The sequence below is a fragment of the Callospermophilus lateralis genome, chromosome 8, assembly GCF_048772815.1.
Source record: "Callospermophilus lateralis isolate mCalLat2 chromosome 8, mCalLat2.hap1, whole genome shotgun sequence".
In the NCBI taxonomy this organism is placed as follows: domain Eukaryota; kingdom Metazoa; phylum Chordata; class Mammalia; order Rodentia; family Sciuridae; genus Callospermophilus; species Callospermophilus lateralis.
This window is the reverse complement of record NC_135312.1, coordinates 88,366,877-88,379,704: the sequence shown is the minus strand read 5'-3', so window position 1 is coordinate 88,379,704 and position 12,828 is coordinate 88,366,877. Positions and strand designations below refer to the sequence as shown.

The following is a 12,828-nucleotide window of genomic DNA, read 5'->3' as shown; positions in this document are numbered from 1 at the left end:
ATTTACACACAAAACGACAACTAATGAGGAAAACAAACAGAAAAATAATTACTCCAGGTCAGCCCTGAAACATTATTTCTATTACTAAAACTCTACATCACAAAGTATAAGGTACAAAAATTCCAATCCTCACTGGCTGAAAATTAGGGAAACCTATTCAATTTTGTCCAATCCTGAATCTCACATTCACCCAAATCTTTGGAATATTATGCCCACCAAGATGTTTCCATATCACTTTCTTCTAATTCTATTCCTGCCTACTACATGACTTCCCATTATTGTGGTGTTATTATAAGGTACACAGATTTGCCATGGTATACCCCAACAATATCACCCACTAGTCAACTCTTTGTCCTACACTTCCCTTTTAGAACTTACCATTATCTGATTGATTTTGTGCTTGTCTGTCTCCTCCGAGTGTGAATGACACTTAAACACTTCCATTGCACAAGCAGTCCCTGAAATAATGTCTGCCTCATAATAAACATGCAATGATTATTCATTGAATGAATAAATGAATGAATGAATGCTTTAGCCAAAGCAAAGAGAGGTGTGGGGAGAGCGGAAAAATTCAGGTTTAATAGTTCCCTGGCTAAAACAAAACAAAACACATGGACACACACACACACACACACACACAGAAACACTGAGTTATTTCTGCCATCTCTGGTTTTTTTATCTCTACAGATTATGTGACCCCTTGTCCTGTAAAAACACTTACAGTAATAAACAAGACATTGCATGAGAGAAGGGAGGCAGTTCTTGGAATTAAAGCACCTAAATTCAACTCCACCTCCACAATTGTCTATATATGTAACCATGTAAGGTGTTTAACATCATTAACAAAATAAAGGGAATCACAGTAGTTCCAAAAGGATTGAGATAATGCTGTGCACAGTGCCTGGTCAAGTACCACAAGCACGCAACAGATCCTACCATTGACCCTACTGCCACTATTAATGACAATTTGGTACTCTTTGCTAACCCCACTTCAGTGTTCCACAAACTCAGTGTCATGTGTGATTTTAGCCTCTAAGGTGACTAATAGCCCAAAGGTATTAGTATCAAAATGTCCCAGTGCATATTTTCGAGGCCTTCTCAGTTCTCCCTACAATAGGTTCCTCCTATTCATCCTCAACAAATATCCTTTATACCCATACAATTGTCAACTGACTAGGTTCTATTCAAACATTACCATCGCTACCTCCCTCAGCCCCTGGCTTATTTTTCTAGTTCTTGATTCAGAACTGTCAAGGAGCATGAGCTCTGTGGTCAGAAATGCTACTTTAAAACTTGGCTCCGGCACTTATCTGCTGTGAGATATTAAGTCAATAAAATGCCTGCAGCCTTAATGTCTTGGAGAAAATAAGAGGAACCACAAAGATTAAATAAAATAGCATATGTTCATATAGTGGTTAGCAAACTGACATAATCCAAAAATTTAACAATATTATTATTATTAAAATTATAAGCCTCTTGTTAATTTCCTAAGCTATTACCTTTAATCCTTATTTCCTACCAGATTGCCTAAGTTTTATGAACCACTCACATCATTTCCTCCCAATCCTTTCTGGAAGAATACTATTTTCATGCAAATTTAATTCATGAAGGAGACTTGCAATCCTGTTATGACTCCTCAGTTTCTCCTCCTGATTAACAACCACATTCTTTTTTTTCAAGGGGCTTTCAAAAAAAATCATCTTATGGCAATACTAGCAGTACCTATTTTCACCCCCAAGACAAGTTAAAATAATACCTCTTTCTTAGAGTCCACCTTCAGAGGAATATCATGAAAGGGGGAAATGTAGTGACCAGCTACATTCTCTGTAGAGAATAAAAACACAGAATTAAATCAATGGACACACTGTTCTTTATAGCAATAATATCCTCCTCCTTTTTTAAGTTTACCCAACTTTTTCAAATTAGCATTAACTCCTGATTTAAAGTTTAATTCAACTTTTAAAATTTGTTCCTATTTGAGGACCAAAGAAAAATATATACCAACTAAACAGTACTAGGTTGCTGAAATCATTTACTTATTCCTGTGACCTAAAACACCCCAAACAGAAAACACCTACAATAAATTAAAATCCAAACTATGAAAAAAAATTCACTTTTGAAGAGACTCATTACTTAGTGAACTAGACTAAAACTGACAACAATTTCCCTAGGAGACCTAGTAACAGAATTCCCAATTTTTACCTATAATGCATAAGAAGAAAGGCCCGTTTATTGATTGGGGTATTTATTTTTATTGGTGTCAAGCTTTTTGAATTCTTTTTTTTTTAAGAGAGAGAGAGAAAATTTTTTAATATTTATTTTTTAGTTTTTCTGCGGACACAACATCTTTGTATGTGGTGCTGAGGATCGAACCCGGCGGCACGCATGCCAGGCGAGCGCGCTACCACTTGAGCCACGTCCCCAGCCCTTAAATTCTTTATATATCCTGGAGATTAGTGCTCTAGTTGATGTATGTGTAATAAAGATGTTCTCCTACTCTGTGGGCTCTTTCTTCATGTTACTGATTGTTTCCTTTGCTGAGAAGAAGCTTTTTAGTTTGAGTCCATCCCATTTATTAATTCTTGATTTTACATCTTGTGGTTTAGGAGTCTGGTTAAGGAAGTCAGGACCTAATCCGACATGATGAAGATTTGGGCCTACTTTGTCTTCTATTGGGTGTAGGGTCTCTGGTCTAATTCCTAGGTCCTTGATCCACTTTGAGTGGTTTAATTTTATTTTGTTGCATATGGATTTCAAGTTTTTCCAGCACCATTTGTTGAAGAGGCCATATTTTTGCTAATGTATATTTTCGGCACTTTCAATAAATGGGCTAAGGAATTGAACAGACACTTCTCAGAAGAAGATATACAATCAATCAAAAAATATATGAAAAAATGTTCAATTTCTCTAGTAATCAGAGAAATGCAAATCAAAACTACTCTAAGATTTCATCTCACTTGAGTCAGAATGGTAATTATCAAGAATACAAGCAATAATAAGTATTGGTGAGGATGTGGAGAAAAAGGTACATTCATATATTGCTGGTGGTCCTGCAAATTGGTGCAACCAATCTGGAAAGCGGTATGGGGATTCATTAGAAAACTTGGAATGGAACCACCATTTGACACAGCTATCCTACTCCTCAGTCTATACCCAAAGGACTTAAAATCATCATACTATGTGACACAGCTACATCAATGTCCACAGCAGCTCAATTCACAATAGCTAAACTGTGGAACCAACCTAGACGCCCTTCAACAGATGAATGAATAAAGAAACTGTGGTACACATACACAATGCAATACTACTCAGCATTAAAAGAGAATAAAATTATGGCATTTGCAGGTAAATGGATGGGGATGGAGAATATCATGCTAAGCAAAGTAAGCCAATCCCCAAAAACCAAAGGTCGAACATTCTTTCTGATAAGTGGGTGCTGATCCGTGTCGGGGGAGGAGGGATTGTGGGGAGAATGGAGGAACTTTGTTTGGGCGAAGAGGAGAGAGGGAAGGGGAAGGTGTTTGGGGTCAGGAAAGATGATGGAATGAGATGGACATCATTACTCTAGGTATGTGTATGACTGCACATATGGTGGGACTTGACCTATACAACCAGAGAAATGAAAGTTGTGTACCATTTGTGTACAAGGAATCAAAATGCATTCTGCTTTCATGTAAAACTATTTAGAACAAATAATAATATTTTTTTTAAAAAGATGAAGAAAGATCCAATGGTCTCACTATGGAAAGAAACAAATCATTTGTTTCCACTCAAAGTGGTAAGAATATTAATATTAAACTTAAAACAAAACAAACTTCAATAACAGAAACTACTTTATCTTAAAAGTTATATACTGAAATATGTATTTAAAATACTTTCAAAAGTATATATTATTTAAACAAGTGCAATGACCTAATAATATACAGTTGTACTGAACAATATCTGTTTCTAAAAGCTAGGCTTAATACAAACATACAAAATTTTCATTTGGTAATTTCTTAAGTCATCTAGATTTTAATTCTGTACTGCTATCTCTTTAGCAGCTTTGTCTTGTTCTACTTTCTTTTGGATCCCTGGTATCTAGAAAACTAGCTGGCATGTAAATTGACATTCAATAAATACCTGCCCAGAGAGGATTCGTTGAATAAATATCTCCACTGCTATTTCATTTTTTCCCCTCCAAACTGTTAATTTTTCTTTTTCCACCCTGACAGCAAGGCAACTTCTAAAGAATATGTGTATAAGGAAGAGATAAAATTGAAGCAAAGCATACAAAGAGCAAAGTCTACAAAATTTTGGCTATGACCTGTAAGCTTTTTTCACGAATTAAAAGGATAAACCTTAAAAACAAAACAAAAATTTCCCTAATGCATTCCACATCCAATTTCAAATCATTTACTTGATTTTCAAAGTTATCTATGATCAACAAAAGAACAAAATAAATAACTAATAAATAATTTTATTTATTATAATAAAATTTTTATAAATAATAAAATTAATAATTTTTGACTGGTCATTAGTCAGTGATTAATTATCAAATAAGTGAACAAATTGTCAGTGTATAGACTTAGATAACCACATAGATTAGAAGTGACTTGGATCATAAAATAGCATTCATAAATAATAATGAATTAAAAATAATAAAACAATTATTACTGGAAAAAAATAAATATATCCTTAGATCTCAGGTAAGGATAATGCTTTAATGGGTAATATTCCTGTAAATCACTTAATTTTCTCAGTAGTTTCTTCCATTAAGTAATGCACACTTACAAAGGTGTTTAAATAAGCTTAAACATAAAGGAGTCCTCCCAACACACTTAGTCATTTCCCCTGGTACACAAAGGAAGGATGAGAACTCATTAAAACTTATGCTCAGGCAAGTTTGAGAAGTACTGTTTCATGTGTTGATTTTTGACAAATAAGATGTTATAATTTAAGCTTCCTTTCTTGTTCAACTTCTACTTTTCCTTATGCTTCTAATTACCTTTCTTGAATTATCTGTCACAATCATATCTACAAATTATTCCAATACCTCACAGATACCATCAAAACCGGAATCCTCTCTGGAGCCCTCTATTTTCTTGCTGTTATCTGGATTTGATGTTTTATTGGCATCCTAAGACCTTTGGTTTTCTGGGTCCCATGCAGTTATCTCTTTTAGTTCACTTCTTTGTTTGGGGGGACCATTCCCTAACATGTGTTCTCTAAAAACAAATGCACATGAGGTACATGAGTGTGTGAAAGATCTTTATTTGGTCCTTACCCAGACTGATGGCTGGTTGGGTAGAGAATTCTAGGAGGGAAATTATGTTCTCTCAGAGTTTTGAAGGCATTACTCCCACAGTCTTTAAGCATTTTCTGGTGCTGTAAGTCAGATAACAGTTTGATTCTCATCCCTTTGCAAGTGGCCTGCTATCCCCCTACTGCCCAGCCCTCCAGTCACTTTCTGGATCTTCTTCACAGTCTCCATTTTTCTGGGATTGCACAACAAAGTGACTGGGGGTCTAGTACTTGGGTCATTCAATTGTTAACTCTCTCCTATTATCCCTTTGATAATATCCTCTCCATTGTTGTATCTGTTCTTTCCTTTTAAAACTCACATTAGTCACATGTGAGACATCCTAGAATTTCCATGTCTCTTCCTTTTATCTCCTTTTTCTATTCTGATATTTTGTTCTATTTTCTGATAAAAAATATATACACACATATAAACTTTCTCTTCTGATTCATTTATATTAGTTTCTTAGTCTGCTATGACAAATTATCGCAAATTTTGTAGCTTGAAACAACACAATTCAGCTTACTGTACTTTATGTTAAGGTTGTATTTTTTAAAAAAAATATCATTTTAGTTTTCAAGAGCTCAATTTGGCTATTTCTTCATCTCCTCTTCTTCCTTTTGCATGGGTGCCTTGGCCTTTAAAAATATCAGAGAACACCCATTAACTTTGAATTCAAGTTTTCTTCTTTCTGCTTTCTATTTTTCCTATTTACCTTGTAAGTTTTCCTTAAATTAATTCACTTGGTAAATATTTACTGAACACATATTCTATGTCAAGCACTATTCTATGTACCAGGAATACAAATTCCAATGCCCTGTTCTTATAGAACTTGCATTCTAGTGGGAGAACAGAAGTAATGAATATGTATATACTATAGCAGTATGATAAGCATTCTAAAGGAAAACAAACCAGGGTGTGTACAGACTGACTAAAGGAAGGGGTGATGTTTCATACTGAATGATCAAGAAAGATATCCCCGATGGGTAACATGTCAGCACAGACCTGATGGAGTGAGGGGGTAGGTCAAGCAGACATTGAGGGAAGAGCACTGAAGGCACAGAAAGCACAGGTGTTGAGGAGAGCACTTCTCAGGCTATCTGAGAAACAGCAAGGAGGCCAGGATGATAGGAAGGTGACAAAGGGAATGTGGCAGCAGTTAAACTAGAGGTGTAGACCAATATTTGATCTTGTGTACCAGTAAAGGATTTCAAATTTATTTATTTTAGCATGAAGTAGAAAGTCACTAGGATTTTGAGCAGAGTCTGAACATTTAAAAAGATCAGTGTGTTCACTGTATTTGTTTTATTTTCTGGTAAGATCCAGAAATTTAAAGAAGTTTATAGATCACAAGATTTATATTTCAGAGCTCTTCATTTAGGAAACTAAGCTGTTTTTAAGAGGATTTAAAAAAAGGAAATCAAATTTTTTTATATTCACACAATAGCCATTATCTTTTAATGTGTCAATTTGAGTTCTATATGGGAAAACTTAAAAATTAAAAGGTCATGAGAACTTATTCACAGGAAGCTTTACTAGGTTCAAATATAGAGCACATTCAATGTCATATTCCACCTATTACTCAAATTATGCACTTAGAGAAAACTTACCATAATTTAAACACAAGCCTATGCATACCATAAATGATAAATCAAACTGATGAAGAACTACATGATTCATTCTCAGTCTACGCAAAAGTATCTTCAACTATCCACAGCACTGTTTCTCTAAATAAACCAGTTATCTTACCCCATAGTAACAAAAATTCAAATTATGGAAAACACAGCTTTTCCCTATCCTGTAGGAAAAGTTTAAAATCTAAAATGTTTATTATTACAACAAAACAAACAAAAACATCCAATATATCAAGGTACAATAACATGCAGTGGTAGGTGCTTGATCTCATATACACAAATTTAATTTCATTATTGTTTTACAGTTAAAGACTACACAAAAAGATTGTAGGGCAGTACCCACTAAAATTCTGAAACCTAGAAATTAATAAAGTGGAACATTTTCAAAATATTGACTTTTACACATATTCCATTACCTTTCACCCTTCTTGGAATCTAGTGATAAGATTTGTCTAATGTCTTAACATTGAAAAAGAAATAGCATATATTTAATATCTACTGTGTGTAAGATACTGATCTTTACACAGTCTGATTTAACTGCCACAGCAATTCTATAGAACTATTAGTGCTAGACCCACTTTACAGATGGAGAAATTGAGCTAAGGGACACCATCTGAGCTATGAGATGCCATCTAGTGGTTAGTTGAGCCAAGACTTGTTCAAGATGGTGAAGTCAGGACTACAATCTAATGGACCATTGGTCTAGAACTGTTATCACAACCCAGTTGCTTCTAGAAGTTGTAGAAATTGTCCTACACAGTACTTCCCAAAATAAGTTCCATGAAACTCTAATATCACTAAGATGTTAACAATGTTCTGTGAAATAAGTATTCTATGGTTCAAAAGTGTGGAACAATTTATGTCAGAATTTCCTAGTACTTTAACATGTATAATATTACTCTATAAGAAGGCAATAAAGCAATGAGTGTTTTAATTTGTTAAACCATGAAATATTTTGTTTAAAAGATATTCTAATAATGAGATGCTTATGTTCAAGTTATGGAACAGAATGGAAAATGATGTAGTCTAAACTTTTCATTCTATGATTTAATAAAATGAGGTACAGAATGGTGAAGTGATACAAGGCTGTGCAGCAGGTTACTAACAGGGCCAAAGCTGTCACCAAGGAGGCCTGATGATCCAGGATGCTCCTTTCCCTGAATCATCCTGTCTTACTTTGATACTATTTTCACAAAGTTATACCAATTTTTTTTAAAAAAAGAATATCTATCAATATTCTCCTTAATGGCACAAAAGAGCAACCATTTACAGAGAAGAAGCTCAAAAATGTTGTGTCACTCACTACACTGGTATTGTGGAAAAACTTCCATTTTAATAATGCGGAACAGAGCCAGTAGTGCTATATGATGTTTTATTTTGTTTTTGTTGTTGTTGTTTTTTCCTCTTTAAAGTGAGACAGAATTACTTGGGAAGGTATGTACAGATGCTGGTACTATGTATCCAATTTGAAACCAAAATTTTTTTAAATTGACATATATTATTTGTACTTATTTATGAGGTAGAGTGTTATAATTCAATTCATGCATACAATTCATGTATTAATCCTATCAGGGTAATTAGCATTTCCATCTTCTCAAACATTATCACTTCTATGTATTGGGATCCTTCAAACCCATCCACTAGTTATTGTGACCCTCTTTACAAAAAAGTAATTTGTCCACTGTTTTCCTGTGAACCCACTTACCCCCAAGCATCTTCCTATCATTTTGCCCTACTCTTTCCAGTCAGTAGTAAACAGTTCTTTGCCAAGGCTGCCATCTGGTGGTTAGCTCAGGAATTATTTAATCCAACATGCCTTCTCCAATTGGAATCTCACCATTTGGACTCTTCCCAAAACCATACTCCCCTTTATTCCAATTGTTGCTCATATACCTCAGTAAGACCTCTTTTTTCCTACCTGCCATTTTCTCAACTGAGTGAAAAGATATATATATATATATATATATATATATATATATATATATATATATATAAATAAATGTATGTGTGTGTATTTTTTATATTTATTTACTTACTTAAGTAATTCTTACTTATGTAAGTCACAGAAAAATCAAGGATTTTAAGTACATTTGCAGCTAAAGAAACCACAAAAACAGGCCAACAGACTCCAAAATAAGGGGTTAGAGGTCTTGCAACAACAGAGACCATTAGGATCTCTATCATTCATCCAGTGCCTTCGAGGAATACCAGTGCCAAGAAGGCCTTGGGTGAGGATCACTTCAAGGCAAATTACTTCCTTTTACAGTTGAGGAAACTGTCCCTATGAAAAAGGAATGTAGCAAACACTGGCCTAACAGTACACAGCAAGTTAAAGGCAGAATGAGAATTAAAGCTTAGAACTCTTCAGTCCAAATCCAGTGCTTGTTCAACTACACTGTGAGTTCCAGACTTCTCTGCACTTTTTCCCCTGCCTCTCTTCAATCAAGATTCAAGTAAAACATATTTAGTGTTTTTATATTCTCATTTATGAGTTACATTAATATTATGAATCTCTTGAGGGCAGGGACCACGATGAAACCTCCTCTGTGCCATGCCTACCAAATCTAGTACACTTCATAGATATTAACTACTTTGCCTGTTAATTACTACACTTATTGCAGATCTAGGTTACTTCCATGTATTATGCAGTAGGGGACAAGCTTTTATCTGCTTAAAAAGCTAAATGCCACAGTACAGCATTGTTTCTACGGAAAACTAGTTCCAGTGAAAATTACATTGTAAATTTTTTTAGGGTGGGGGAGTACCAGGTATTGAACCCAGGGGTATTTAACCACTGAGCCACATCCCTAGCCCATTTTACTTTTTGAGAGAGGGATTCCTAAATTGCTGAGGGCCTTGCTAATTTGCTGAAGCTGGCTTTGAACTTTGAATGCTCCTGCCTCGGTCTCTCAAATTGCTTGGATTACAGGTGCGCACAACATTGGTTCAGCATTTTTTTAACACGACCTGATCAATGTTGACCAAAGGAGGATGGAGAAAAAAACTTGTAGCATAAAGGAAAAGAACAACCAATGTTGAAGAAAACAAATTTTAGTACCAGCTGCCTCACAAGAGTTTAGGCAAGCTCTGTTATCTCTTCCATAAAATAACCCTAGACGGTAATCTCAGGCAGGAAAACTATAAACCTTTTAAAAATAGCAGATATCAAAAATGTTTAAATATATTATTATTGTTAAATAATTCATATTAGGCCCTGCAACTAATTACTTTACATACACTATATGTCATATGATGTTTGCAGCCCTGTTTTCCAGAAGAGGAGGGGGGAAAAATATCAAGGTTTGGCAAAGTAAGAAATTCGCCCGGGATCAGGGTTATAGAGCTAAACAGTGAAGAAGCCCTTCACAGTTTACTCCAGGACCTCGATTACTAACAGGTGAGTGAGGGTACCAGGTGGATTTTACAGCTCCCCTCGGGGCTCTGAAGTCAATGGAGTGTGAAAACCAATCAATCGACGCTGCTACTTTCCGGGTGCTGCTAACGTACAAAGGGGAGCCTGGGGTGCATAGAAAAATAAATGACAGTCAGGGAGACCTGGGTCCTTTTCCGAAAGTCTTAGTTGGCCAGCTCAGTGCCCGACATGTCGCTTGACCCTCTAGCTAGTGCAATTTGCAGAGGAAGTAGGACCATCTCCCTACCAGAAGGCCCGGGCGGCTCTTGCTTGTGGATAGCACTCAGGGTGCAAACTTGTGAGCACAAACGTGTGTTTTTGAGAGAAGATCCCTGTATCTCCAGAGTTCCGCCTGCCTCTCCACTGCGCGAAAGGAGGGGCTTTCTTACGCCATCGGAAGGGAGGGCGCTGGCGGACTCGGCCTCCGTCCACAACTAAGCGGTGTGAACCCAGACTGCCGCCCGGGTTCCGCGAAAGGCTGCGGGCCGCGGGGGTGGCCGCGCGCTCGGATGCGGTCCGAAAGGGCGGTTGGCTGGGCCGAGAGTGACTCGGCGCCGGGGATGCCTGTCGTCCTAAGTCTCCACAATCCGTGTTTGAGGTCTTGGTCAGAGGCCCTCGCTGGAAGCTCCCATGGCTCAGCGCGGGCTCCCGCGTGCAAGAAGATGGCCTGGACTGCGCGGCGACCGCGGAAGGCCTGAAAGAGGGAGGCAGGCCGCGCGGGCGGCGCAGGTCCCCCTGGTTCACTACTCAGCCACATTCCTCCGGCGCGCCCCGCCGCGGACCTCTTCGAGCTACTTACTGAAGAAGATGCGGTAATCCTGCGAGTGGAGCTGGCCGCGTTCCTCCGTGCGGTACAGGGCCATGGCGCGGCGCGGCCCGCTCCCCGCGCTCGCTGCTTGAGGCAGGCGGGCGGCGGCAGAGGCCCCCACGCGCCACCCGCTACCGGTGCGCAGCAGCGGCAGCAGCGCGCGCATGGCGTAGACTGTGCGGTTCTGTGCAGGGCTGTGGTAGCCACCCGGCCCGACCCGGCCGCACGACGGCGCCCCCTACCGCTCGGGAGTCGTCACTCCCACCCTGGGCCTTGGACCAAGATTCCCACCCTTACTAGTGGAATACCAGCGCCCCGCCAGCGGTGCACAGGGTATATATAGCCAAGCCAACACTGAAAGATGAGCAAGACCAAGTCCACCACCCCAGAGGAGCGCTCATTCGTCCACTCAATCCTTCACTTACCCCCATTAACCTTTACTATCATATTGTATTTTTGCTGCGGTAATGTACTACTGTATGATTACTCTGTGCCAAAGGCTGCTCTAGACCCTGTCCAACATAGGAGACAAGAGTGTAGTTACACAAAGACGTCCCAGTAAGACATAATGATCATGCCTCCATATGAAAATTTGGCCTTGACGCTGACTTACATAAAGGTTATAAGTAATTTCCTTACCTCCTCCATGAAGCCTTTTGCTGTTTAGTCCAAGTAGAGGCAACTTTCCAGAAATAGCCTGCACGACCTGTAACTACTTATATCCCATTGGACAGCACTTAATATAGTGGCCACAACTAACTATAACCCAGTAGCTTTTACTCTGAGTGGTCACGGGCTCAGGTTAAAAAAAAAAAAAAAAAAAAATGGGAGCCATACCACTACAGAAGAATGGAAGAATAGATGTTGCAAGCAAGCAGAAGTCTGCCACAAATATCAGTTTTCCCTCCTTTAGACCACCTACTTAGGGACCTTTAGGCCACTAGGAAGACCTCTGAAACTCCACAAGTTTCTACCCTAGATGACAACAGGATTCACATTAGGCATTCAGGTTCTTCCACTTATCTCCAGTTATATTGTGACAGTTAAAATTAGAAACCTGCTCTACCAAGTTTCCAGAAAGGATATCTAGGTGAAGTCACTGACCACTTAGACTGACTAAACTGTAGATTCTAAAATATTTTTGTCGGCACTGGTGGCTTTCTTATGTGTCATCTTGACTAGACTGAACTATGAGGTAGACTCTTCCAGAAAAAGGAGAGAACATTTCTTTTGTGCATATATCATGGTGGTTGTATAATTTTATGGTTTCTTTATATGAAAAAAAAAAGTTAATTGTTCCATTAACCTTGATGATCAGATGTTTCAACAAGAGGAATTCCTGCTGAAACAAGGTAGCTAAAAATCTAGGTTGTTTTAAAAATCTACAGATTTTTAAACTTTGCAAAATGTCTGATTTTTAGTCATATTGCTTTGTGACATTACAAACAATGACTTCCTATAGGAAACAGTGAAGAGAAAAATTTGCTCAGAATTATTTCTCAAATTAACACCATTCTCTGTATCCTAATGCTTGTAGTTATCCTTTGGGAGAATCTAGAATGTAGTTCTGAGGCCTCTCTTGTCAATAGCTTTCCTTAATTCTGGGAGCATTTTTTAGTAACCCTCAAGTTATGTGCATCCTGATTTGTAAAAACTAATGAAGAAAATATTAAGCATTTCAAAATGTAATATT

The 12,828-nt window shown here is 37.8% G+C and overlaps 1 protein-coding gene across 2 annotated transcripts in view; it reads right to left on the bottom strand.

The window, feature by feature from the left end:
* The window catches only part of Ppa2 (inorganic pyrophosphatase 2), a 72,102-nt gene extending 60,761 nt beyond the window's left edge, over positions 1 to 11,341 (bottom strand). Inside the window, exons 1-2 of one of the 2 annotated variants that reach the window (XM_076864361.2) lie at positions 11,127 to 11,341; positions 1,757 to 1,824 (exon numbers count right to left, since the gene is read on the bottom strand). In XM_076864361.2, the coding sequence (XP_076720476.2) occupies positions 1,757 to 1,824; positions 11,127 to 11,301 (243 nt within the window). In that variant the 5' untranslated portion in view covers positions 11,302 to 11,341. The remainder of the gene's footprint in view (positions 1 to 1,756; positions 1,825 to 11,126) is intronic. The other variant, XM_076864363.2, reaches the window with a different exon arrangement.
* Between the last annotated feature and the right edge of the window lie 1,487 nt (positions 11,342 to 12,828).